This window comes from Onychostoma macrolepis, chromosome 01 (assembly GCF_012432095.1).
Source record: "Onychostoma macrolepis isolate SWU-2019 chromosome 01, ASM1243209v1, whole genome shotgun sequence".
NCBI lineage: Eukaryota > Metazoa > Chordata > Actinopteri > Cypriniformes > Cyprinidae > Onychostoma > Onychostoma macrolepis.
Genome location: NC_081155.1, coordinates 16,510,965 through 16,538,767, shown reverse-complemented (window position 1 = coordinate 16,538,767; position 27,803 = coordinate 16,510,965). Strand labels below are relative to the sequence as shown.

At 35.3% G+C, this 27,803-nt stretch overlaps 1 protein-coding gene and 2 long non-coding RNA genes across 3 annotated transcripts; 1 reads left to right on the top strand and 2 right to left on the bottom strand.

The window, feature by feature from the left end:
• On the top strand, positions 1-26,376 carry pkn1a (protein kinase N1a). Its single transcript, XM_058777605.1, is given in 23 exon segments — positions 1-344; positions 6,964-7,264; positions 8,085-8,233; positions 8,940-9,060; positions 11,201-11,346; positions 12,469-12,682; positions 13,562-13,756; positions 14,106-14,215; positions 16,840-16,983; positions 17,148-17,223; positions 17,608-17,737; positions 18,659-18,746; positions 18,833-18,915; positions 19,005-19,080; positions 19,191-19,282; positions 19,368-19,544; positions 21,871-21,933; positions 22,026-22,102; positions 22,199-22,280; positions 22,282-22,339; positions 22,425-22,532; positions 22,697-22,777; positions 23,751-26,376. Coding segments are annotated over 23 exon segments (2,868 nt in total). The 5' UTR covers positions 1-251; the 3' UTR covers positions 23,955-26,376.
• LOC131541730 (uncharacterized) lies at positions 1,552-23,860 on the bottom strand. Its single transcript, XR_009271568.1, has 4 exons — positions 23,731-23,860; positions 18,700-18,881; positions 4,778-5,067; positions 1,552-2,980 (listed from the first exon to the last, which is right to left on the bottom strand). It is a non-coding gene; the product is annotated as an uncharacterized LOC131541730 (long non-coding RNA).
• LOC131541723 (uncharacterized) lies at positions 23,944-27,557 on the bottom strand. Its single transcript, XR_009271567.1, has 3 exons — positions 27,510-27,557; positions 26,424-26,542; positions 23,944-24,069 (listed from the first exon to the last, which is right to left on the bottom strand). It is a non-coding gene; the product is annotated as an uncharacterized LOC131541723 (long non-coding RNA).
• Between the last annotated feature and the right edge of the window lie 246 nt (positions 27,558-27,803).

Here is a 27,803-nt window from a genome sequence, read left to right as displayed (position 1 = left end):
TAGTCACACTTTCTCTCAGTGTCTTAATCTGTCGTTTTGCTTTTTTCTCCTCCTTCCTGCAGCTCACCCCCACACCGCTTCCGTTTTTCGCCTTTCTTTAGTCGAGGAGGAAGCTGTCTCTGTTGTGAAGTGGGTTTGATAAAGAGGGTCTCGTCGGGGGTGGGTGGACTGACCGCCGCTCCAGTGGGAGATTTTATTAGCCGTCTTTATCACGACCGGGTGGGCAGACGCAGGGAGATAGTGGGTGTGACATGGCTAACGAGGAGGAAAGACATACATCCCTCACAGAGCAGCACAACAACGACAACAACATCACCCATCCAGAGACTTCAGCTACACAAGGGGTAGGCCTGTTAAAGACACCCCAAATCCTGAGTACTTATGTAAAGAATTCTCTAGAATAAAGTTTTAGAATAGACAGTAGAATGCAGATAACTTTAACTGAGTTCATATTCAGTGCACTATAGCTGCAGTAGTGTGAAATGTGTTGTGCAAGAATGCAAATTGTTGTTTGTGTATTGTGACCATAATCTATTATAAATGTATTATATTATTGCATAAATATCTATTATTTGTATTAAAAAAATAAAACATTATTAAATATAAATATATAACAATTTTTACGTCACTTTAAATCATTTTAAATACAAAATGCAAAAGTATCAATGTAGCGATTATAAATTTTAAATATAGTTTAAAATAATTTATATAATATTAAATCGCTAAATAATAATACAGTCTATAATTACAGTGTATTAGAATTTTTTTTTTTAATTGCATTTACAAATTATTTACATTTTTATTTTTTAATATATTGATACAAAGGCAGTGCTGCAATACTTAATGTCAGTTTGCAATTTATTAAAAAACAGAACAATTGTATTTGTCTTTCTATTAAAGAAATGTATTGTGACTATATTGTGTTATAAATTATATTATTAAATGATGTAAATAAATATTATTTGTATTAAAAAATACATATAATAAATAAATATTATTTTTTTACACGCCAGTCATAAAATCATTTTAAATGAAAAAGTGTAAAATATATAATCAATGTTAATGCCATTTATACCTGTAATAAATTAGAATATATTGTATAGCATTGCAAAATATTAGTGAACTTTATAAATATGTTTTATTAATTAAAAAAGTTACGTTTACAATTTATTTACATTTCTTTTTGAATATATTGATAGGAAATGCAATGCTGCAATCCTTTACTTGTCCATTTGTACTTCCTTAGAAAACAGCTGTTTTATCATCATCTTTGGCTTTCCAGTTTTTTCTTGATCCTGTCTATTTCTCCCTCTTTCTTTTTTCTTTTTTTCTAAGAGTTAAACTATTCCTGTGTGGACTGACTTTTGTTTTCTTTGTGGGCAGCGTCCTCCGTCCTTCCCCCAACATTTGATATCTTTGCGAGTTGCATCACATCATTTCCTCTCATCCCCCTCTTCCTCTTCTGACTGTCCCTTGTGCTTTTCTGTCATTGTTTATGTTCTTCCTCTGTTTGACACTCTTCATATCCTGTCTTGCTCTCTCGTAGGTCATTTCTAGTCCTTTGTGAGAGCTGATGCATGAGAGCTGCCCCATCAAACTGGCCTTAGATGTTGTCTCAGTAGAGATCTGATGACTTGCATTCGAGTGGAATGGTCGAAAGGATGCTGTGGTTGTACTCTTAAACCATTGTTGCTGAAACTGTATCACTGTAACCACAGCGATTAGCTCTGATGTTGTGTCACAGAAAGAGTCCCACAGAAGAGTGTTTAGGGTTGTTATTGGAGTGATCTGGTACTACGGTCGGTCAGCTTCTGGGTGCCAGAACTTTTATGTTGGAAATGTGAACTAGTTTTAGTCCAAGTTTGATTGAAGTTTTGATATTTGTTAATGGTACTCATGGTTGTTTAAATAAAGTGTGTCCATCTTCAGACACACGTCCAGGACACATTTGCACCAGATTCTGACGAAAAAAAAAAAAAACCGCTAATAAATTTCCTGATAAATGGGAGATATTAAAATTCTATACTACTTTTTTTTCTGAATAAAAAAAAAAATTACTAATATTTTAAATCCTATAAGAAGTGTATTTAAGCGTCTTAGCATATTAATTTTGAGATTTGCTAAAGATTACATTTAACAGTATTATTAAATGTAGTGTTTTCTACATATTAATTTCCAGTGAGTGTTAGAGAAAGAAGAAAAAAGAAAAGAAGAAGAAAAATGAGCATGCACAGTTAAATATACAATCAGCCAACAGATCATTTTTAAAAAATCATCCGATTACCAATATGATAAAGATTTATTGTATATCTCTGTTATGTTGTAACTGGCCTTTGGGGTTTAAATGATCACATTTGATGTTTTAGATTAAGTCTGATTTCAGAAAAGCCTCCATTTTTAATGCAGATGAAGAAAATGCAAAGAAATTAATATAGTAAGGATGAATTAAATAGATCAAAAGTGACAGTAAAGACATTGATAGTTTTACAAAAGATTTCTGTTTTAAATAAATGCTTTTGAATTGTCTATTCATCAAAGGATACTGATTGTTTCATTGTATTTTTACTTGGTGAGCATAAGAGAAAAATAACCTTACAAACCCCAAACCTTTCATTGGCAGTTTAGATATGAAGCCAGATTATTTTACATACATTACCATTTTGTTACTTTTACATTTTGTAAACTAAAGCCATGTGTAAGTTGGTCTTGTAGTAAAGGGCTATTTTGATGCCACTGAGTCAGAAATCTTTCTAATACACTCATCGCTTCTGTTACTGTAAATGACTCATGTGTTTTTGTGCAAGGTAAACTTAACTGCCACAGTCTAGTCATTGTGAGCTAGTTTATCTGAGGCTGAATCTCTGCTAGTGTTGAAATGGTGTTTTTGCAATTATCCGCATCAGCCTCAGGCTCTCCGTGTTCACTTGCTTTTATCAGATAGCAGTTTGATCACAGGGTCTGCTAATCTTCAGGGTATCTGCTGTGAAAAAAAAGAAGATGTTTAGAGGATTAAAACTGTATTGGAATTCAAATTTGCATCTGTCGGCTTAATTTGGGCATGTGTGACCTGTTTGTGAGTTTTAGTTTCACAATAGCTGAATGCATCAAAGACTTCAGAGCAGTTGCTTTAAGCTCTTTGATTTCAAACTGGCAATTTGGGTAAATTTCCACTCATAATTAACAAGGTTGATGTCATACAGCACGTGTGATATATTGAAATCACACAAGGAGAAAAGAAACTGAGAGTTAGAAATCTGATGCAAACGAATCAGAGAAACAATAGCAATATAGCTACTACACTTTAGTGTAGACCCTTTTGGAGTGTGTTTTTTTTTTGGACATATGGGGTGGACATATGGCAAAAATATCATATTATGATTTTCTCAGACAAGATCATGATATGGTTTTTACTATTACTTTTACTATTTAGCAAGTTACTGAACAATGGAAACTAAGCCTAATTAGTTAAAAGTCCTTAAGCTTATTGAATACAAGTAAAGTCAGAACAAAGAAACAAATGACAAGCTATAGAACAAATAAATATGTACAACAGAACAAAGATACAAATGAAATAAACAGTGCTTTATGTTAAAGGTAAGTCTATTTAACAGCATTTTTCAGGTAAGAAATATTGCAGAAACTGAAATAAAGTAATCAAATGTACAATGCAACATCAATATCAATGAAATATAGATTTTTTTTTTTTTAATTAAAGCTACAAACGTTATTCAGTTATGAGCAGTGAGTGATTTTCTCTTTTTCTTTTGTTGTTTGATTAACATTAAATCTTTATTGTGCTGCTGTCACTTTAAGGATCAGACACATGGATCTAATATACTGACACACATCCTATTTTCTGTTTACAAACTGATTATATTCACTTAAAACAAAACCGACTGTGTTTACGTAATACACACCAAGCAGGTGAGAACATTTTGATATTTTTTTGTGTGCATCTGATTATTTATGCCTAAAATATACTTCACGTGTCTATGTTCCTCTCCATCGTGGAATGCGCGCACAGAAATCCTGTCAGTCATTACCAGATTCGATTCACTTTCATGGCTTTATTGAACTTTTAATAACTCCTTTTAATGTCCAACATATCCCACTCTTCACTTTCCCATTTTTTGCTCTTCCTGCCAACTGAAAGCTGTGTGGATATACTTACATACTAACAAAGTTGATTGTGGACGTCTTCAAGATAAATCACAATACAAAATCCTCAGATTGCCCACCCATATATCTTATCATAATATGTAATGTTAAATGATATATACCATTCAAAAGTTCTCTGATAATAACAAGAAATGTTTTTTTAGCACTAAATCAGGGCATTAGAATGATTTATGAAGGATAGTGTGACACCGAAGGCTCAGATCAGGAATAAATTACACTAAAATATATTTAAAAAGAGCAGCTATTTTAAATTATAATAATATTTCACAGTATTACTGTATTTTTGACCAAATAAATGTGGCTTTGGTGAGAATGAGAGACTTGAACATGAAAAATCTTCCCGACCACAAACCTTTGAACAGTCGTGTACGTTTGGTTATTCTGCCCACGCCCACTACAGAGTTTATCTTGGTATATCGCTATCTCCCTCTCTCACACACATGTACTAATGCTTTTCTCCATGTTCCTCTCAATTGTTTATGAAGGTCCTTCCTGCCTTAGTTTCTTAGAGGTCTTCTGTCACACTGAACAGTTTTTATAAACAGATATATTAACAACACTTGTAGATCGTATGCTATTGAAATATGGGTATTATTACTTGACAGTGAAAAGATGCATGTCCATGGAAAAAATAGCCTTATTCCCCATACTGGTGTCATCTAGTAAAGCCATGCGTCGCAGAAAACAGGAAGAGAGCGTGCAGAGGTTTAACCGGATATCCTGCACAGGGAGGGCGACCCCTCGACCACAGCTTTCCCTTCCCTCATCTCTTTCGCTCTCTTTTCCTCCGTCTCCCTCTGTCTCTCTGTTTCTATGCTACTGGATATTGGTCTCATTGCCGGAGAGAGTAGAATGTGTTGGTCTGGTGAATGGGATCACTGGGAACATCTGGAAATACAGGTGACATTTTATGATTGACAGGACTGTTGGTTTTCAAAATTATTTCAACAGATGAAAAGGGGCTTTTTTGCCAATTGGATGTATTTCCCTTAGGTTGAGTGCAGGACAGAGTTGCTACAGCAAATCAATAAGAGATTACTCTGTATCACTTTCAGTTTCACAAATTATGACTTGTAGACAGTAAAACAATATAAAAAATTGAGTAATTGTGGAAAAATGTGTTGGCTGACTGTTCTTGATTGTTTAGTGGGTGGAACTAGTGTGCAAACGCGTGTAACCTGTAAAATATTTGTTTGAGGATTTATGAAGTGGTTTTAGTGTGTAACTAAATCTCCAGTGTTCTTTTGAAGTTTTGGCAAGCGGTTGTTTTGTACTTTTCATTTTTACATAAGATTTTAACAGCCAGTTCTTAGTAAAAGATCCATCCTAGTCCTTCTGCATCTGATATATTTGCTTCTTTTTTTTCTTTTTTTTTGTCTCATCCCAGCATTGAATTATTTATTTATTTTTTACTGTCAAAGTAAACTTCTTCAGACTGTTTGCATTCATGTGTAATCAATGACGGTTGCTTTTAAAAAGCCCTTTTGTCTAAGAGTTTATATTATCTCTCTAAATTCGGCAAATTGAAGCATATTTACTTAAAAAAAGGGGTTTTTTTCTCTCTCAAAAGCTTCTGGAGTGTAATAAAATAACGTTTCTAAACTGACTGATTTCAAATGTTGCAGGTTTTCATTTGTTAAACCAATAAAAGCTGATATCTTGCAAACATTTTTGGGCAATTTGTTTCTGGCAGGCTGGGGTATCTTTGGAGCAGTGAATAGTATCCCAACGTGGAAGTCATGACTAGCAGGATGGAAAACAATAGGGAAAATGACCCCAAATGTCTGGAATCCACCGTTAATTTGTAGTTAGTTGGTTTCAGAGCTGTGTAAATCTAATGTGAGTAACTTCAAGTACAGTGATGGGCACTTTTCAGTTTGTTTTTAGTATGCTTTTAGTGTGCTTTGGGCCATAGATCCTAAGTGTATTCTCCACAGTTTCTGAAAGATATTTTAAGGGATATTCTCAAGTTTTTGTGTTATGTTACAGAGAATATTACGGTGGCCGAGAGCTCAACACGCTGCAAAACACATGCAAATAGAAAAAGCACCAAGAAAACATCTTCATCAGTTTGACAGCAGGTGGTGCAAATGCTCACAACACAAACTAATTTTGCGTTTCTTTGGTTGTGTTGTGAGTATTTGCAGTGCGTTTCTTTGTTTGGTTGTGTTGTGAGTATTTTCAGCATGTGTGTTGTCAAATTGATGAAGTCTATCTGCAGCTCGTTGAGCACTCTCGGCCACCGTAGAAGATGGCTGGTGTATATTACAAATATTTTTCCAATCTGACTTCTACACAACTCCCAGGAGTCAAGTTGCACTGGTTTGAGTTGATATCAATCCACCCTGAAATAAAGTTGTTTAAAGAAGCAGGCTAATTGGTGGAATGGGACAGTTTGCAATCTTCTCTGACACTACAATAAATTGTAATCTTAAGTGGTAAGTAAACAATACATCCTAAAATATTATATATTCCAAATTTGTTTTCTAAGTTATGTAGGTCAAATTTACCCAACAGCATCTAAAAGCAAGAACATGCTTGTTGGTCAGATGGTCTTTTCCTGTGGGCACGTCTTGGCCAGATAAGCCACAATGTGGATAAGACTTCTTGCCAGCATTCAAAAGTCTGGCTATGTCAGACTAAAGATGATAATGAAGTGATCTCAATGGAGTGCATTTAGTGAATTACTAAGATCTCTTAGGATATCTAAAGCTGAATTTGACTTTGATCTGCAGTTGAGTCTGGGAGTGCTTCATCTTTAAACTTCATCTTTCTGTTTTGCAGAGTGATCCCGGTGGGTTGTCAGTACTAGAGCAGCTAGGCTTGGACCACAGCTCCGATTTCTCTGACTCGAGTGTTCAGCAGCGGTTGGATGAACAGCGAGAGCGAATCCGTAGGGAAATCCGGAAGGAGCTGAAGATTAAAGAGGGAGCAGAGAACCTCCGCAGAGCCACTACTGATAAACGAAATGCACAGCAGGTGGAGAGTCAGTTGCGGAGCTCCAATCGACGCCTGGACTCGCTCCACGCTCAGCTACAAGAGCTGGACGCTCATATCGTCGTCAAAGGGACGGATGATTCACGTGGTGAGTGGACACTGAGTGATGATGACAGTGATATCATGAAAGAAAAATAAGCTTCCTAAAGTTAAAAACAATGTCTAATTTTTGTTTTACAATAATTACTTTTTAAAAACAATTAAAATATCAATTCAAATTTAATTAAGATAATCAAAAAAAAGTATATATATATTAATGTTTTGATTTCGAGTGGATGCACATGCATAATTCCAATACTCATAAATATTTAAATACAATAAAAAACACATATGTGACCCTGGACCACAAAACCAGTCTTAAGTCGCTGGGGTATATTTGTAGCAATAGCCAATAATACATTGTATGGGTCAAAATGATTGATTTTTCTTTTATGCCAAAAATCATTGGGATATTAAGTAAAGATCATGTTCCATGAATATATTTAGTAAATTTCTTACCGTAAATGTATCAAAACTTTTTAAATTTTTTATTAGTAATATGCATTGCTAAGAACTTCATTTGGACAACTTTAAAGGCGATTTTCTCAATATTTTGATTTTTTTGCACCCTCAGATTGCAGATATTCAAATAGTTGTATCTCAGCCAAATATTGTCCGATCCTAACAAACCATACATCAATGGTAAGCTTATTTAGTCAGCTTTCAGATGATGTATAAATCTCAGTTTCGAAAAAAATTGACACTTAAGACTGGTTTTGTCGTCCAGGGTCACATATATTTAAAGACATAAATTATAGATGGCTGAAATATTATTAATTCATGTTTTCATATCAAAAACCCTGATTTTAAACATGGCAAGTGCCGTTCTTAAATCCCTTGGCTACCTTTTTTTTTCTTCTTACGCCTAGATGATGCTCCTCAGTCTCCGGGAGCAGAGAGCAGGTCTTCGGCGCATAAGGAGAGAATCGCTGCCCTCGAAAGACAGTTAAACATTGAACTCAAAGTTAAACAGGGGGCCGAAAATATGATCCCCATATATGCCAATGGCTCCACTAAGGTATACACATGCACACACACAGGCTCTGTTCCAAAACTTGTGATCGGTGTTGGTAGTCTTTTATGTTTATGAATAAGGTTCCATTTATTTGATGAAATATATAGTAAAAATAATACTATTGTGTTTCTTATTGTTATCGATATTGAAAACAGTTGTGCTGCTTAATGTTTTGTGGAAATCATAATATTTTTATTCAGGAGGCTTTCTTTGAAGTTCAAAAGAAAAGCATTTATTAGAAATAGGATTTGTTTATAACAATGCAAGTCTTTACTGCCAGTTTAATGCGTCCTTGCTGAATGAAAGCATTCATTTCTTTAAAAAAAAAATCTTACTGACCCCGTACTTTTGAACAGTAGTGTATCTACAGAGGCATCATTGGCGTGCTCACTGTAAATGCAGTCAACTCAATTATGCTGCTTCCAAAATCAAAGGCAGCATCGCATATTCATGGTGAAAGCAATCCCAGAATGCACTTTGGTGTTCTGGGAAGATGCTAGATGAGGCAAGACATTAAATATGTCATTCGATACTCAAAGTGAAAATACAAGTAGTTCAATGTGATTACAAATTAAGTATTTTATCTAATATTTGTAGGTTATGTAGGCAGCAAGGCAGCTCGCTAGATTTCGGAATGGAGCCAGTCTGTCAAAAGATGTTTACGCACTGTTTACTAACTACAATGGTGTGTGTTTGTGTGGGTTTTTAGGATAAGAAGATGTTGCAGACAGCTCAGCAGATGCTACAGGACAGCAAGACAAAGATTGACATCATTCGCATGCAGATCCGGAAAGCAGTGCAGGCCTACGAACACAACGATGATATACAGGGTATGGCTGAGTGTGTGTGTGCTACTCCGTTGTTGCTTTTAGAGTCTGATTTCATAGATGAGCAAAGAACTAAACAGATCAATAACCACATGAATCCCAGAAGACGAGAGGTGTGTGTTTTCAGGGTGTGGAGTGTACAGTGTTTATGCAGTCTGGAGAACAGCATGCACACACACACACACACACATATACAAGCAGTGAGCGCAGGTCATACAGATCAATAAATGTGTGTGTTATGACCCCGTTTGGCTTGGAGTGAATCAAGCACACATAGACACAAACATAGGGTCAGGTAACTGATGACAGTCAGTTCCCACTCCAACTCTCCCATCTCCTTTATGCTTAATACACACACTCACTCACACACACACACACACACACACACAAACACACATACCTTTTGATTAACAGTTTACAACAAAAAGCTGTAATATATAAAAACACAGAACAAAGACATTCAAATAAATATAAATACAGTATTTACTTACTTTGAAGTGGTTCATTTTCATGTAAAGCAAATGTATCCCAGTAAACATTAAATAATCCGTTTAATAAATACATTTCTTCAACAGTATGTAGTATAAATGTAATCATATAACACAATATTACTGTTTTAATAAATAAATAAATGCATCCTTTATGCAAATGTGTGCATATATGTGTACTATATATATATATATATATATATATATATATATATATACACACACAGTATATATAGTATTTTGTTTATGTTTTTGCAGTACAAAATATAATTTAAAATGCTATTGCTGTAAAATTTGAAATTCTCTTGCATTATGATAATAAACAGAGAACAAACATGCTTTCGCAGTAATTATAGCTTATATCATAATTCAGATAGACCAGAGACTGTATCATATCATATGAAACAAAAATGTTACAGGCAGCTTTTAGCATTCTTTAATACTCCTGTATAAACACACACACACACACACACACACACCTTCAATGTGTACATGTACACACACACACTCCCCGAGAGTGTGTTTCTGAAATTATGTCACTGCATTCGGCTTCATGCCTTATTAGGACACGAAAACCTCTGCAGTCGACCCTTCAATACTTCTCATGTTTTTTTTCTCTGTCTCATTATCCCTCTTTATAGGTCCACTCATTCAAGTGATATTTTCCCTCCAACTCTGTCTTTTGTCATGTTTTTGTTTGCCCCCGAGTCTTCATTCGAAGCAGCTCATGGGGAAAATACTGTGCTGTATCACTAAATGATTTTACTGGGACATTCCTAAGGCAGCCACTAGCTCATACACAAGCACATGCTCTTCTAGTCTCAGCTAGATTAAAAATATATGAAAATCTGGAAATAGTAAACAGCATGCAGTCTCAATTATGTTAGGAAATTGAGAGAAAGTTTTAAACACTCAAAATATTCCCTGCACTCAGGATCTTTTCATTTATTGACTGGAATGCTTTGAACTGCTTGTATTTCAGACAGAACCAAACAGATGAAAATAAATGTTTATATAAAACCCGGGAACAGCATGTCAATGTTTTTGATGATATGACAGAATAATATAACACCACAGCATCTTAATCTTTCAGTTTATAATCCTTAATAATCCTCTTATTTCTAAAAGTCTGTAGCTGGCAGCATGTTGGACCTCGGCTGATCTACAATCATCTATCCCAGTTTGCATAAGTGTAGTAATTACTATATGGAAACGCACTGTCCTGATCCGAAATCATCCCTCATCCTCTTTAAAGTCTGATAGATGCACACAACCTCATGTACCATTTATTGTATCTTAGACTTGATGTCTGTATGGGGTTCACATTCGGTTCAGTTTCATTATGGTTAATGGGTAGTTGACATTTCAAGCAATGACAGCAATGACCTGCAGTGTGAGATGCTTGTCTTTATCTAAAACATTTTAAACAGCTTGCAGTTTTTGTACTTTATATATACATTTTCATTCATTCAAAAAGGTGGTAGTTTGCCGTTTGAATTCTGTATAGTGTGGATTTATCTTAAAATGATATTCTTCCTTGCTGTTTAATTATGAGGTTTGAAATGGCTCTGATCCATTCAGGCTAATAGCTTGTGTAATTCACTGAGGGAGTGATATTGATAGCCTGGTATGTCTGTTTGTGTGTGTCTCTTCAGGAAAGCCTGACCCATGTGGTATGGAGCTACGGATCGAGGAGCTCAGACACCATTACCGCGTAGAGCACGCCGTCGCTGAGGGAGCAAAAAATGTCCTTAGACTTCTTGGAGCCAGTAAAGTACTGGACAAAAAGGCCATGTCAGAGGTATTATACTAATGTCGTTTTTTTTATACTTGTATCATTTGGGCTCAATAAGTTTTATTTTTTTATATAAATTAATACTTTCATCGAGCAAAGATGCATTAAATTGATCAAAAGTGACAGTAAAGACTTACATTGTTCCAAAACTTTCAAATAAATTCTGAATGCTCTATTCATTAAAGAATCCTGAAAAATGTATCACAGTTTCCACAAGATTTTACTATTGATAATAATAAGCAATATTTCTTGAGCAAATCAGGATATTAGAATGATTTCTGAAGGATCATGTGACACTGAAGACTGGAGTAATGATGCTGAAAATTCAGCTTTGTCATCACAGAAATAAATTATATTATAAAATATATGAACTCTTTCACAATATTGCAGTTTTACTCTTTTTTGCATATATCAAATAAATGCTTAATAAATTCTATATAATTAAATAAAATATTAATAAATACTTTAAAAACATTAAAAAATCATACAGACACCATTATACAGTATTATTATATTATATTATATTATATTATGTATCTTTTAAGAACTTAGAAATACTTTTATTCAGCAAGGATGCATTAAACTGATCAAAAGTGACAGTAAAGACAGTAAATTCTGTTTCAAATAAATACTGTTCTTCTGAATGTTCTATTCATCAAAGAATCGTGAAAAAATGTATCACTTTTTCCACAAAAATATTAAACAGCAAAACTGATTTTACTATTGATAATAATAAATAATATTTCTTGAGCAAATCAGCATATTAGAATGATTTCTGAACGATCTGAAATTTCTGTTTGTGTATATCAAATCAATTCTAATTCTATTCTAATAAATTCAAAATTCTGTATAATTAAATAAAATATTAATAAATTCTTTAAAAACATAAAAAATCTTACATACCCCGTTTTATCATTATATTATACGTAAACCTTAGCTTTCAATTACATCTCAATTAAGTAAACACTGCTTTTCCAGTTAAGTCAATAATTAAGTCTAATACAGTAAGTCAGTAAGTAATACTTATCATTATTGTAGTATCAACTATATACCGAAGTACTGCTACTTTTGATGGCCCTGCACTCTTTTAATACATCATCCCTCATGTCTTCCTCTCGTCTTCTTCAGGCTCAGTGTCGTCTGAGCGAGTCGTCTCAGAGGTTGGATCTGCTGAGAGATTCACTGGATCGGCGGTTAGCAGAACTTCCTGAAGATCATCCCAAAGCATCTGTTATCAAAGAGGAGCTGGTGTTAGCCTCCTCACCAGCGTTCAGCTCTCGACACGGCGCCCCCTACGTGCACAACCAGTACAGCACACTCTCCAAACCCTCTCCCCTCACTGGTATTCAAAAACATCTTTTACACTGATAAATGCCTGTTTATTTCATTTAGATTAAAGGGGTCATATGATGTGATTTCATGTTTTCCTTTCTCTTTGGAGTGTTACAAGCTGTTTGTGCATAGATAAGATCCCTGAAGTTGCAAAGACTAGTCTCAAAACCAAACAGATATTCTTTATAAAAGTTAAGACTCGACCATGCCCTCCTAAAACGGCTCATTCAAACACGCCCAGACATGTCTATGTCATGGTGTGGGGAGATTTGCATAACACCGCCCAAATGTTTACGCAACGAAAGAAGGCGGGACTTTTATTCTCGCTGTAGTATTGTTGCTGCCACCGGCACCATGTCCTGGAGATGCTGTGATTCGATGTGAAAGCGAAGGTACTTTGTTTGGGCTTCCAAAAGAGGACACAACTAGAAATCAGTGGTTAAGTTGTATTTACATCACTGTTCCAGAACAGTTCAACCCAAATATTAGAGTGTGTGCAGCGTATTTTACGGATGACTATTTCCTGAACCTGTGAGAGTAGCCTACAATGCCAGCTGTGCACAGGCTGTTTCTATAAAGTCGGGCAATTCCAACTTTGCAAAGACAGTCTGGCGCTTCTGACTCACAGCCTGTAAGTATGTTTTCTTATTTAAAGAATTTGCCACAGACGATTCAAAAGCGTTTTGAGCTGTGTAGAGTAGTGCTTGTTGTTTGTCGTTTCTCTGATCACGAATGCAGACATGGTAATATTTACGCAGCACGAAAATATACCAAAATAATGTTCTTTTTAGCAACGTCATATGACCCCTTTAAAATAAATCATCAGGTACTGACTTCTAAGATCTGATTATTTTCCTGTTTTTATTTGTGTGTGTGTGTGTGTGTGTAGGCACTCTGCAGGTCACTTTGCTGGGCTGTATGGGTGTGCTAGAGGTGGTTCCCGGACGTTCCCGTGGCAGTCAGGTAGTATTGCCGTGTTACAGTCCGGGAGAAGGACGGTCCTTTATGCGGAGTGGAAAAGGCCTTTACAGTCGCAGTGGCAGTGTTAGTGGAAAAACACCCCCCAAAACAGACGAACTCTCCTGTGAGTACTTGTGTGTGTTTGGAGGATGTAACATTCATAGTGTGATTAGTCCTTGGTGATGTGTGAGTTTTGATATAACTCAGTCTGTTGTGTCGGTCATGTGTGAAGATAGCTTTACATTGAACAGAACAGGATGTAGTGCATCTGAGCTTATAACACATGGGGTGTTGCATCATCATGCTGGCGAGTGACTGGTTGACGTATTCAACAAACTTACTGACACAAAAATAATTTAGAGAGTGTACGAGAAATCTGAAAATATTGACCTTCATTTGATCACATTTAAAAGACACATTTGTATTCATGTCTGTGTGTGTGTGTGTGTGTGTGTGTGTGTGTGTGTGCGCAGCGGAGGTGAGTGCGGTACTGAAGCTGGATAACACAGTCGTGGGTCAAACGGCATGGAAGATGGTTGGAGAACAGGGCTGGGATCAAACCTTCACCATAGAGCTGGAGCGAGTGAGTTAATAGTAGATTTACACAGATTAGAAGTTCAGTGTCTGTTTCATTAATTAAAGCTCCAGGCAAAAGGCTGTAATTATAATTACAAAATCAAAATCCGTTGGCTGTGTAACATCAGTGACTTTACTGCTGGAACATCTCAAATAACTCTTACACAAGCAAGGGCATGCTATTCTTATCTAGGGAAAAAAGCAAATTGCACGCGCAGAATGACTAACAGCCATGCAAATTAGGACATGCATGGTTCTATGTCTTTTTCAGGATATAATATCCATACAGTTATTTGATAAATGAAGCAACGCTGAAATGCTGATGAAATGTTAACTAAAACTGAAACTATTTAAAGTAGGGATGTGCGGGTCTAGTTGACTAAACAGTACAGCTCCTGCTAGTCGACACTGAAAACAATAGTCGATTACACGAGAGAAAAAACCCCCATGATTTTATCATTCAAATTACCATCATTTTAACGTTACATTTAAAACTTTTGAAAAAGAATACATATCAAAATATTTAAATATATAAATATTTTTAAAAGCGTATCTGGGCGGAAACCACATTTTTACCTCGCATGCGTTTTCTTCATGTCAGTTGTGGTGAGCTCGAAATGACCACGTGACAGACCAGCAAGGTGTGGGATTATTCAGTTCCTGCCAAGCGCGGTTTTTTTTTGTGCAGAATTCTCTTGTCTTTCGCCAGACCACGTTAACATGTTAAATTCACTGAACAAATGCGCATGGTCTGAGTACAACGAACATTGTTTTGTTTTTAGACAATATAGCCAACATGAAGTAAATTTTTAAAAGCCATTTTAATGCTATTCCTTGATAAACTTTCCTATTGTTTTTGACTTGTGTTTTAATATGTTGGCTAACGTTATATATGAAAATGAAGAATTCTGTCAGTCTATTTTCCATTTCTGCATTGCTCCAGCCGATCTGAATAAATAAGCTATGTACGATGCCCGCGAGGTGACATGGCCACATTATGGTCACATCCATTTCTCGTGGGAATGTGATTTTATGTCGTGGCCACGAGATCATTTTGTCGAGGTAATGACATCCTTATGTCGTGGTCTCAAGATGCTATGTTGAGGGAACGATATCCATTTCTCGTGGCCATGACTTCTTATGTTGAGGGAATATAATAATAATGCGTAAACAAACCTGTGTGACCATAGAAACCCAGAATTATCAGAGATGGATTCATTAATATTTTATTTAGAATTAAGAAATTATTACATTTATTTAGAAATTGCATTATTAAATTATTACCATGGCTGTATTATGTGCCATAGTCAGCATTCAAATGAAGTTTATCATGAAATGTTACATAAAGTGCATAAAATAAAATAGGCCCACAAGAAAACATGTTTATCCATCCCACAGTCTTGTAAATCCATTAACTGATCGTCTTTTTCCCGTAATATTTGTATATTATTATTATTATTTTTAGCCTAGTATTATTGGTTATGTTTTGATATTCGTTTATATTCGGGGGTTTTTTCTCTTCATTTCGATCTCTTTACTTAACGTTCTGAATTGTAAATAACAGCCTACTGTAAATGCTCGACATGCAATAAAGCTTTGATTATGCTGACTGGATTTTTTACTGGAATGCAGTTTAAATTTAACATAGGCTATATTTCATTTTGTTTCTGCTAAGTAATAGACCATAATTACAAATACTATATTGTGATTCGTTGAGGAATTAATCATTCACGTAATTTCATTCGTAAATGAAAACACAACATGCTCATTTATCATCACACACGGGCATAAATACAATCATAAAATCAAAACTTTATTTGCATAATTGTCAAGCGTTCACAGTATTTGTAAAATATATGGTAGGCTAGCAAATATAGCGTAATTACACAAAACGTTAACTAGGTAAAGCCATACACAAACTGAAAGGGGAAATAAGCATATATAACAAATATAAAAATATAACCCTATAAGTTAATGTAATAATAATAATAATAATAATAGCCTATACAAATATTATATGCCATAATCGTGACCTATTTTTAGCAGAATTCACTGAGGGATTTGAGAGTGTGATTCGAAGATTAAGTATTTCAAGTGTAGGCTGTTATATAGACACGCATAGTTTTTTGTCTTTTGCCATTTTTTGGGAGTTTCTAGCTTTTAGACTAGTCGACTAGTCGGATACAAAACTTCCGTTTAAACGACAGTCAAATTAGTTGTAGCGCACATCCCTAATTTAAAGTAGTTTTCTGCAACTGAAATAAAGCTAAAATAAAATAAATTCAGTGTTTGATAAAAAAACCTAAACTTAGAAAAATAGAAATGTTACTTTGCCAACTAAATGAAATTATTAGTGTTAATTTACTAAAATGAAACATGTAAATAAACGTGTATTTATATATATATATATATACATATATATATATATATATATATATATATAAACTAATAATAGTGACAAAAGCACATAACAAAATTACTAAAACGTAAACTAAAATGAAAATAAAAAACTAAAAATGTAAAATGTAAAATCAAAAGCTATTATTAAATATGAATAAATACTATAATAATATGTATTACAAATAATATTCAAGAACTGATCAAATGTAAATTGTGTCTTTATGTGTGCAGTCTAGAGAGATGGAGATTGCAGTGTACTGGAGAGATTACCGATCTCTGTGCGCGCTGAAATTTCTCAAGTTGGAGGATTTCCTAGACAACCAGAAACACAGAGTACAACTAGAGCTAGAGCCACAGGGACTGCTGCTGGCAGAGGTACACACACATGTGCACTCAAAAATATGTTTTGTCCCCAAAAAAATTCTGCCTCAATGCTTTGTTTAGTTTACTTTAGAAATGCACCCAAACCAAAGAGATGTGCTAAACTGGCCAGCATTGAAATATGTGGATGACATATGTGTACCATCTGTCTGCCTCAGGTTACCTTCTTTAACCCCGTGATCGACAGGGTTCCACGGCTAAAACGACAGAAGAAAGTGTTCTCCAAACAACAGGGTAAGAGACAGATAAATGTTTTCTCTGTTTACAATAAATGCAAGAATCTGTTGATTCATTTATCCAAATGCACTTAAAATTGGAGATGGTCCTCACTGCAGAACACAAGATCCAGGGGGTGTGGTTGGATCTTGATCCAACTCCTCCCACCTTACATTTACCTAAACTTACCCGTCTCCACCCCCTGATCCCTAAACCTACCAATCTCCACCCCCTGGATGTGGATCCAACCCCGCCCTTGGATCTTTTGTTCTGCAGTGAGGGGCTACTGGAGCTGAATGTCATTTCATGTTGACTTTAATTTATGACATGTGACTTGAATGGTGTTGAGCTCCATCTAGTGGTCAGAGGTCAAACAGTGTGTGTGTTTGTGGTCACATGCAGGAAAAGCATTTTTGCGAGCTCGGCAGATGAACGTTGATATCGGCACATGGGTGAGGTTACTGAGGAATGCCATACCAACCGTCAACAACACAGGAACCTACAGCCCTCACGCACACACAGTACAGACAGGGTAAATCACACACAGAAACAGACATTACAGTACATGTGTATTCACAGATATGTCAAAATAATTCAAAGGATCATCTGCTGAGCATGTACAATCTTCCCAAATTTGCCCAATTCACCCAAATAAATGCTTTTAAGATGAATATTAGTATTGTAATTTTACTGTTGTTCTGTAAAATGATAAGCTATAATAATAATAATAATATGTACTTTTTTATTTTACAGTTTTTACAAAGTTTTAATAATATAGTAATAATAATTATAATTTTTATAATTTTATTAGTTTTATTTGTATTATTATTAATGTTATTCAGACAAAATACATGTGTATTCACAGATATGTAAAAATAATTAAAAGGATCATCCGCTGAGCATGTATAATCATCCCAAATTTGTACAATTCTAAATAAATGCTTTTAAGATTAATATTAGTATTGTAATTTTACTGTTGTTCTGTAAAATAATAATAATAATAATAATTAAGTGCTTCTTTACATTTTACAGTACTTACAAAAGTCTTATTACTATAGTAATATTTCTTTATTGGTTTGTTTAATTTATATAATTTACTATAATAAAATAATAATAATTATTATTATTATTATTATCATTGTTGTTGTTGTATAATCAAATTGAATGGGTTCCTTAAAAGCAACAGTGTGAATTATTATTATTAAATATTTACTTTTATTTTACTTTTATTATATGGGAAAGAATAACCAGGATATTGTATACTTCCATTTTTGCTTTTATTTATTCTTTAAATCAGCATACATGAACCTCAACTAGAGTACAACTAATCTAATAAACAATAGTATTAGTATTGTAAAATAAGTGGATTTGATTAACTAGCTCTTGTACTAATGTCAAAAAAGGTGGAATGTGAATTTTGTTGCCGTTACTTATCTGTGTTTGTGTGTTACAGGGAGATATCGGTGGAGAAGTTGAGTTTAGACTATGACTCACCGATGAAGGTGGACATTCGTCGAGATGTGCCGGATACAAGCACTCCAGTGAGAGACTCTCTATAACTCCTCCTCTTTCTCTTTAACCACGCCCATCTCTCTGTAACTCCTCCCCTCTCTGCTTCTTGGCACAGGAGCGGCAGCCGGCCACTGAACCCGTCTCTGCTCCGGACGTCACCACACCTGAACGCCAAATCAGAACACATTCACTGAGCAGGTAGACTTAAACACACAATATGAAGATTCCCAGGTACATCTGAGTCTTTTTAGTGCTTTCTAAGTGTGTGTGTGTCTTTGTGTGTGCAGCAAGCAGAAGAAGACTCCTTTGAGCCTGCAGGATTTCCAACTGATAGCAGTTCTTGGCAGAGGCCATTTTGGAAAGGTAGTCTTCAAGCTTCCTGGCCTTCAATCATTTCTTTGATCCTACAACTTCTTTCTTCCCAGCTCTCTTTCTCTCTGAAATTTTCATCATATCATATTTGTGTCTGTCAGGTGCTGTTGGCGGAATACAAGAAGTCAGGCAATATGTACGCCATTAAAGCCCTGAAGAAAGGAGACATTGTGGCCAGAGATGAAGTAGAAAGGTAAACAAAATAACTTTGTTGTTTTTATTTTATTTTCATGAAATGTTTTAATTTTTTCTTGTTTCTCTCTCTGTTTTTCCCTCAGTTTGATGTGTGAGAAGCGCATTTTCGAGACGGTGAACAGTGCGCAACACCCCTTCCTCGTGAACCTGTTTGCGTGTTTCCAGACTCCAGAGCATGTGTGTTTTGTCATGGAGTACACGGCAGGCGGCGATCTAATGATGCACATACACGCAGACGTCTTCACCGAGCCACGGGCTGTGTATGTAAACTGTTTTGTCAGGTTTTGCTACACTGTTTAATCAAAGAAACTAAAATTACATACATTACTGTTCAAAAGATTTTTTAATTTTTGAAAGAATCTCTTATGCTCACCAAGACTGCATTTATTTGATCGAAAATACTGTAAAAACAGTAATATTGTGAAATATTACTACAATTTAAAGTAATTTTTTTCTATTTTAAAATATATTAAAATGTAATTTATTCTTGTGATGCAAAGCTGAATTTTCAGCATCATTATTCCAGTCTTCATTGTCACATGATCCACCAGAAATGAAGGATCTGTTATGCTAATGTGGTGCTTATAAAACATTCCTTATTGTTATCAAACAATAACAACAGTTCAAAACGGTTTTGATGCTTAATATTTTTGTGGAAACCATGATGCATTTTTAAATTTGGAATTCCTTGATGAATAGAAAGTTAATTTATTTGAAATGGAAATATTTTGTAACATTTTAAGCGTCTGTCACTTTTGTTCCAACAGAAAAAATGCACAAAAAAAAATAGTACTAATTAAAAAAAACTATTACTGACCATAAACTTTTGAACGGTAGTGTATATTGCGTGGACAAAGAGTTTAAAACATTTTGTTTATTAATTACTCTTAAGAATTTGTTGTGTGATATTTAGGTTTAGGGGTAGTATACACAGTCATGGCCAAAAATATCGGCACCCTTGGTAAATATGATCAAAGAAGGCTGTGAAAATTAATCTGCATTGTTAATCCTTTTGATCTTTTATTTAAAAGATTCACAAAAATCTAACCTTTCATTGGATAAGAATTTAAAATGGGGGAAAATATCATTATGAAATAAATGTTTTTCTCTAATACACATTGGCCACAATTAACGGCACCCTTTTATTCAATACTTTTTGAAACCTCCATTTGCCAGTTTAACAGCTCTAAATTTTCTCCTATAATGCCTGATGAGGTTAGAGAACACCTGACAAGAGATCAGAGACCATTCCTTCATCCAGAATTTCTTCAGTTCACCACTCATTTTCTACAGGGTTCAGGTCAGAGGACTGGAATGGCCAGCAGAAGCTTGGTTTTGTGCTCAGTGACCCATTTTTGTGTTGTTTTTGAGGTTTGTGTTTGGATTATTGTACGGCTGGAAGATCCAAACATGGCCCATTATAAGATTTCTAACAGAGTCAGTCACTTATCACTTATTTTTTTATCTGTTGGTATTTGATAGAATCCATGATGCCATGTGTCTAAACAAGATGTCCAGGACCTCCAGCAGAAATATAGGCCCACAACATCAAAAATACAGCAGTATATTTCATTGTACACATGGGGTACTTTTTATCCCTGTGTTCACCAAACCCATCTTGAGTGTTTGCTGCTAAAAAGCTCATTTTTTTTGTTTCATCTGACCATAGAAGCCAGTCCCATTTGAAGTTCCAGTCGTGTCTGATAACTGAATATGCTGGAGTTTGTTTTTGGATGAATGAGGAGAATTTTTCTTGAAACCCTCCCAAACAACATGTGGTGATGTAGGGGCTGTTTGACAATTTTCTTTTAAGCTTTTCTGACCCCGAGACTCAACTATTTTCTGCAATTCTCCAGCTGTGGTCCTCGGACAGTCTTTAGCCACTCAAACTCTCCTTCTCACTGTGCATTAGGACGATATAGACATGTCCTCTTCCAGGCAGTTTCCTAACATTTTATGTTGATTGGAAATTCTTAATTATTGCCCTGATGGTGGAAATGGGAATTTTCACTGCTCTAGCTCTTTTCTTAAAGCCACTTCACTAATTTGTGAAGCTCAATTATCTTTTGCTGCACATCAGAAATATATTCTTTGGTTTTTCTCATTGTGATGGATGATTAAGGGAATTTGGGCTTTGTTTTCCCTCCTATTTATATTTCTGTGAAACAGGAAGCCATGGCTGGATAATTTCACGTTCATAATCACCCTGGAGTGCTCAAACTTGTGAATATGAATGATAATATACTTCAGAGATATTTTACTCATAAGAATTTCTAGGGGTGCCAATAATTGTGTCCAACGTGTATTTGAGAAAAACATTTATTTCATAATGATATTTCCCCCCATTTTAAATTCTTATTATCCAATGAAGGGTTAGATTTTGTGAATTTTTTAAATAAAAGATCAAAAGGATTAAGAATGCAGATTAATTTTCACAGCCTTCTTTGATTATATTTACCAAGGGTGCCGATATTTTTGCCCATGATTGTGTGTTTATATATATATTTATATATATATATATAAATATAATAAAAAATTGAAAATTCCCACTTTTTTGTTGACTATTTTAATTTGTGTTTGTTTCAGGTTCTATGCTGCTTGTGTAGTTTTAGGGCTTCAGTTTTTACATGACAACAAGATTGTGTACCGGTGAGTATGCAAACAATTGTGTGCACACGTTCTGGCTTTGTCTAAAGATGTTTTAAATACATATTGCTTATATTTGTGTGTTTTCCCACCAGAGATCTTAAATTGGACAACTTGCTGCTTGACACAGAGGGTTATGTGAAGATCGCTGACTTTGGATTGTGTAAAGAAGGTAATGACTCTTCCTTTTCTCTCTCTTCCACCTACTTTTGATTGTGCTTGATATAGTCAGGAGCATTTGTCAGACCTGTTTTTGTCTCTTTCCCAGGTATGGGTTTTGGGGACCGGACCAGTACGTTCTGTGGGACTCCCGAGTTTCTGGCTCCAGAGGTTCTAACAGACACGTCGTACACGGGCCGTGGACTGGTGGGGACTCGGAGTGCTTATATACGAGATGTTGGTGGGAGAGGTGAGAAATTTGAGCATTTTTATTTGAAATGTTTGAAACGTTCTTACAGTTTTGGCATCTGTCTGATCTAAAACTGTCTTTCTAGTCTCCGTTTCCAGGTGATGATGAAGAGGAGGTTTTTGACAGCATAGTGAATGATGAAGTTCGTTATCCACGGTTCCTCTCCTCGGAGGCCATTGGCATCATGAGAAGGGTAAATATCTCAAACTGATTTTTTGAGCCTTCCTATATTTCTTTTATTCAGCTAGTGCAGCAGACATGTCCTGCTAAACGTCTTTCCCACATGATTTGCTGCATATGATTTTATGTAAAAATTAAGTGTAGATAAATTGAAATTTTACGTATTATTTTAAACAGTTACTAAGGAGAAATCCAGAAAGACGACTGGGTTCCAGTGAGAAAGATGCAGAGGATGTAAAGAAACAGCCTTTCTTCAGGGTAAGAGAGATCTTTACTTTATTAAACACTAATAATATGTAATTTTATGTGAAACACTAATAATTAAAAATGTAGTCTTCAACAAATATCTTTTTCAAAAAGTATCTGATGATGGTTTCCCAAATGGGGTTTCATTGATCTTTGGGGGTTCGTCAGTCGATGAAAAGCTAATTATTAATTATATATCAAATATAAAACTAAAAATAAATAAATTCAAATTAAAAGCTGCAATTTAATTAAATAAATTAAAAAAAAGTTATTTTACAGTACAATTGTAATTTACAACAGGAATATCTTTGTCTTCATTTTTATAAATAAAAAAAAAAAACTAATAATAATTATAATTATTAATGATATCAGAGAACTGTGAGCATGCAAATGTATCATTAAATTATTGAAAAATGTTTTATTTGTATTCTTTATTATTTATATTTAATATTTATATCCAAGGGGTTCGGCTGACAGAAAAGCTTAGGAACCCCTACTAAACATAATGTTGTGAATCCTGTATTAATTTGTAATATTTAAAAGGTTTTTTTAAAATTATTATTTATAACAGAATTTTAATATCAGCCATTTATTTTTTATCAGTTATCGTTTGAAGTTTTTTTAAGAGATATTTTTGGGCTTTTTATGCCTTTATTAGATAGGACAGTAGTAGAGAGCAGACAGGAAAGCACTGGGTGGAGAGAGGGGGCGGGATCGGCAAAGGACCTCGAGACGGGACTCGAACTCGGGTCGCTGTGAGCACAGTTGCACTATATGTCGGTGCACTAACCACGAGGCTATTGGCACTGACTCGTTTGAAGTTTTATAAAGTTCTAATTTCAATATCTGTGCATCCCTCTTTTTAATGTTGAAGTTATTTTTTTAGTGTTGCATTTGCATTTTTGCTTTGCATGTGGAATGACGGCATCAATTCTAACACAACTGAATAGATTTTATGCTCATACACTGTACTTTCACTTTTCAGAGTATGGACTGGGAGGCTCTTCTCCTCCGTAAACTCCCTCCTCCCTTCCTTCCGACTATCGGAAACAAAGAAGACGTGAGTAACTTCGATGAGGAATTCACAACAGAAGTGCCGGCTCTCACGCCACCTCGTGAACCCCGGGTGCTATCGCGCAAGGATCAGGACAGCTTCCGTGACTTTGACTATGTCTCTGACCTCTGCTGAGAGCATCTTCACTGTGATAGTGCTGTAGAGAGACCTTTCTGCTCCGTGACTCAGCGACGACGAGGACAAGAGCGGCCAATCTGAGTGTTTCGCGTCAATTCTGGACCTGTGAACACTGTGATGGAAGAAAGAGGAGGCCAAAAAACAGTTAGAATCGGATTAAAGACGGCAATGGCAGCAGGTTTAAAGGTGCATTTGATCATTTTTTTTGCGCTTCAACTCAAGACTGACACCTAGTGGCTTGGATGAAGCATCACACTAAAGTGGTCAGTTACTGATCCAATCCTAGAAAAGCATTATTCACAGTCAGCTATGATTCATTTATTCAACTAGTGAAAGTGTCCAATAAGGAGTGAGTAGCATTCGCCTGGTCATGTGATCTCAAAATGGCGGCCCCATCAGGAGGGGGCCCTCTTCATGTAGAATAATACAGGCTACTGATATGAATCGAGTCTTCATCTCATGTGAACGGTCACACTTTTAAACTGTTTAGAAGTACCATTTATTTCTTTAGGGCTACAACATTTTTTTTTTTTTATAAAGAAAAAAAATGATTGAGTGCACCGATAAACTTGTTGAAAATTTTGGTTTGTCATTTCTACTTTTGAAAAATGCGCCTTGTCTTAATAGAGGCAATGTGAAGGTAAATTTTAAAACTTGAAGCAAATCAATAAAGGTCACACAGAAGCATCTCAGTGAACTTTTGTAAAAGATACGACCAAGAGCATGTTAGGAAATGCATTTCTGTTTATTCTCACATTTAAGGAAAAATGATCTTTGATGACCACCGAGGAACTGGTAACAACTGCAAAATCTTCCTTCCATTTCTCATAAGATGTCCATTCAAACAAGACGATGCTGTCTGAATAATTGCCATTCCCTAAGGAACTAGTTTAAGAGACGCTTTTCTGCAGACACTGTGACATTTGATGGACATTTGAGAGTTGCGCTGAAAGCAGGATTATTTAATTAGGCTTGAACATTAATGAATGTGTACTTGCTCTTGGAGTTCTCAGTGGTTAATGAGTTAAAACCTCTTTAGACTCGCTCATCCTAGGTATTTCTCATACATCTTCAAGCCCTTCATCTCTTACATGTTACATGTGAAAATCAAGCATATTGAAATATAGTAGAGCAGTCCTTTTTGAAGACAGCTTGGTCTCCGTTCATTAAGTGCACTTTTAGCATAGTTACCTTAATGAAACCTTGTATATCAAGTTGTTTTGAAGAAAAAATGCCTTAAAACATTGTTCCTGTCTGCCCTGGTGTTTGTTTTTACTGTTTGTTTTTTTACCTCAGCGAGAGAAACAAATAGCTAGAAAATTACATCTTGATTGGCTACAATCATTAAACAAAAAGAATGTGTTTTACATTTTAAACATTACAGCTAGGAGAGCATGTCAGCATTATTTCGTCACTTCATTGCTGCGTTTTGTTTTAAATACATTTTAAGGCTCTGTTTTTCTGAATCACGTTTCTTTTTGTGTTCTCAGGCCGAGAGCGCAGTAGCTCATGTGGGAGAACTGTCTTGTCTGAAAAATGAATTTGTGTCATTTACAATAGCATATGTAAAACTAGAGTACATCAAGATAGTGTCGTGACAAAATGACAGATTATTTTGATTCATACCTTTGAGAAGTCAAATATTTGCTCTTTTGCAAGTGGTTATTGTACTGGAGTAAAGCATAAAGAATGTGTCTGTTGATTATTTTCACAAGGTCCGATCATTGATTTTTTTTTTTGGCCACTGAAAGTACATCTGCGAACATTTTTTAACAGTAGTTGGATGATATGATAAATCTGAGCGAAAGGGTGTAAAACCACTTCTTGTTTAAAAACTCGATGGCCTCAAATAGCAGATGCTTTGTCTCTAATTTTATAAATGCTTTTAAATAGATATCTGTTTTCACAAAATAAGATATCTGTTAAATAGAAAATGGTATCTGTTGTTTATTTTAGTCATGATACAAATGAATGGCGACTAGTGACTATTATGTGTTAGTTCTGGTTTCACACACTTTATTACCTCAGAGCTGTTTTGATGCCTTTGAAACATAATTTTGTGCAGTTTTTTATTAGACAGTTTGTGCGAACAGCACACCATCACATATCTGTTACTTGCAAGGAGCAGATGAATAAATTGTTTTTAAGCATTTGATTTCACACACACACACACACACACACACAATTGGATGAAGCTAAAAAATAAAACTCATACACTCGCACACACTGTGAACAAAGTGTAGCAAAACTGCAAAACACATCTATAAAATATTTGTAAATGAAAGGCTTGTGTATCATTTAATAACAAAACCTTTCCTCCTTTTTTTCCTGAAATGGTAAACTGTCTGCAGACTAATGCATGTCCTGTACCGTTATACAATTCATCAAAGTTGTATTTATAAAGCTGTTGTTGAGATGACCACGTGTGTGTATTGTTGTGTTGTCTATAAATTTTTACAGACTTACCTGAATTAAACAAGGCACTTTTTTCCTGTCAAAACAAGAACTTGCTCCGCTAGTTAGTGTTGTTACCCACAGTGGCCGCTAGAGGAGGGTGGCGCTGTTTAATTTACAAACAATATTGCCTAAACATAAAAAAAGAAAAAAAAGGAAAAGAAAATCAGGAACAGTAATAAATATAATAACGACAACATATAGAATACATCAAAATAAAACAAACATTTAAAAAAAAAAAAACAGACACTTTTCACAAGACTGACGAGTCAAAGCTAATGCATCTATGCTAAATTTGACACGTTCTCTCTTCTGACTGCCGTTATCAGTCTCTCTCGCCCCCCTTTTTTGAAAGTCGTGAAAACATTGTCTTTTTTCTTTTGCTATTTGAGCAAATGGGAAGGCAACAAATATATTCTCCCATTCACTGCTCTCGAAGTTTACCCAAAAGCTGGCACGTGCAGAAGGGGGGGCTTTGGGGGCTCGAGCCCCTCTCAGACAAATAGCAATGATATTGTGGTCAATAAAACAAGATGGATTTGAATTCTAGTTAACATGACAATTTGTACAAAACAGTAACTAATCGCTCAAAAGTCGGAAAATTCCTGTTTAATATTTACATATCTGTCAATCTGAGGCGTTGCTATGGGTTTCGTGTGTTTTGCTCGACTGACTGATATTCTGCAGTCTGTTCGGAAACTGAGGCTCTCGAGCCATATATGGTTCTTTCAGTGAGTGGGTCGACTGAAGGAAAAAATAAACCAAACTATATTTTAAACATCTTTCATCAATAATCAAAGCTAGTGCGTCGATTTAATTAAAAATCCATATATTATATATGTAAGGGATAATCAACGGCTAGCTGTGCATTAAACGATTTGAATGCAGCACGACTTGGAGGCGAAGAACCACCCGATGCGAAGTTTTGCCAGAATTCACATATTAAAGATGTTAATAATATTTGTGCTGCAATATTTGACCGGAACGATAAAAATGACGGTTATTTTCGTCTGTATTACTATTCAACTGTAACTGTATGTTACTATGGTTACCAATGTTTATAGGAAGCGCATTAATATAGAACGTGATTAAACTGACCTGGAACTACCTGTGCGGTAGTGAGTGATGGGTCGTTCTTGAATGATTCATTCATTTTGAACGAATCTTTAATGTGACTCGGGAAGAACGAGTCGTCTCGGGGAGTGATTCGTTCAGTCGCGCATGCGCAACATCCCATAGGTTCTGCACTGAGTTAGTTCACCTGTTTCGAGTCTTCGGGTTCGAGTCGTTCGTTCATCACGTGACAGCCTCATAAACTAAACCAAAGTCTCGGTATTCTATAGTCTTTGACTAAACCGCTCTCTAAGCTAAGGCTCTGCATATTACATAATC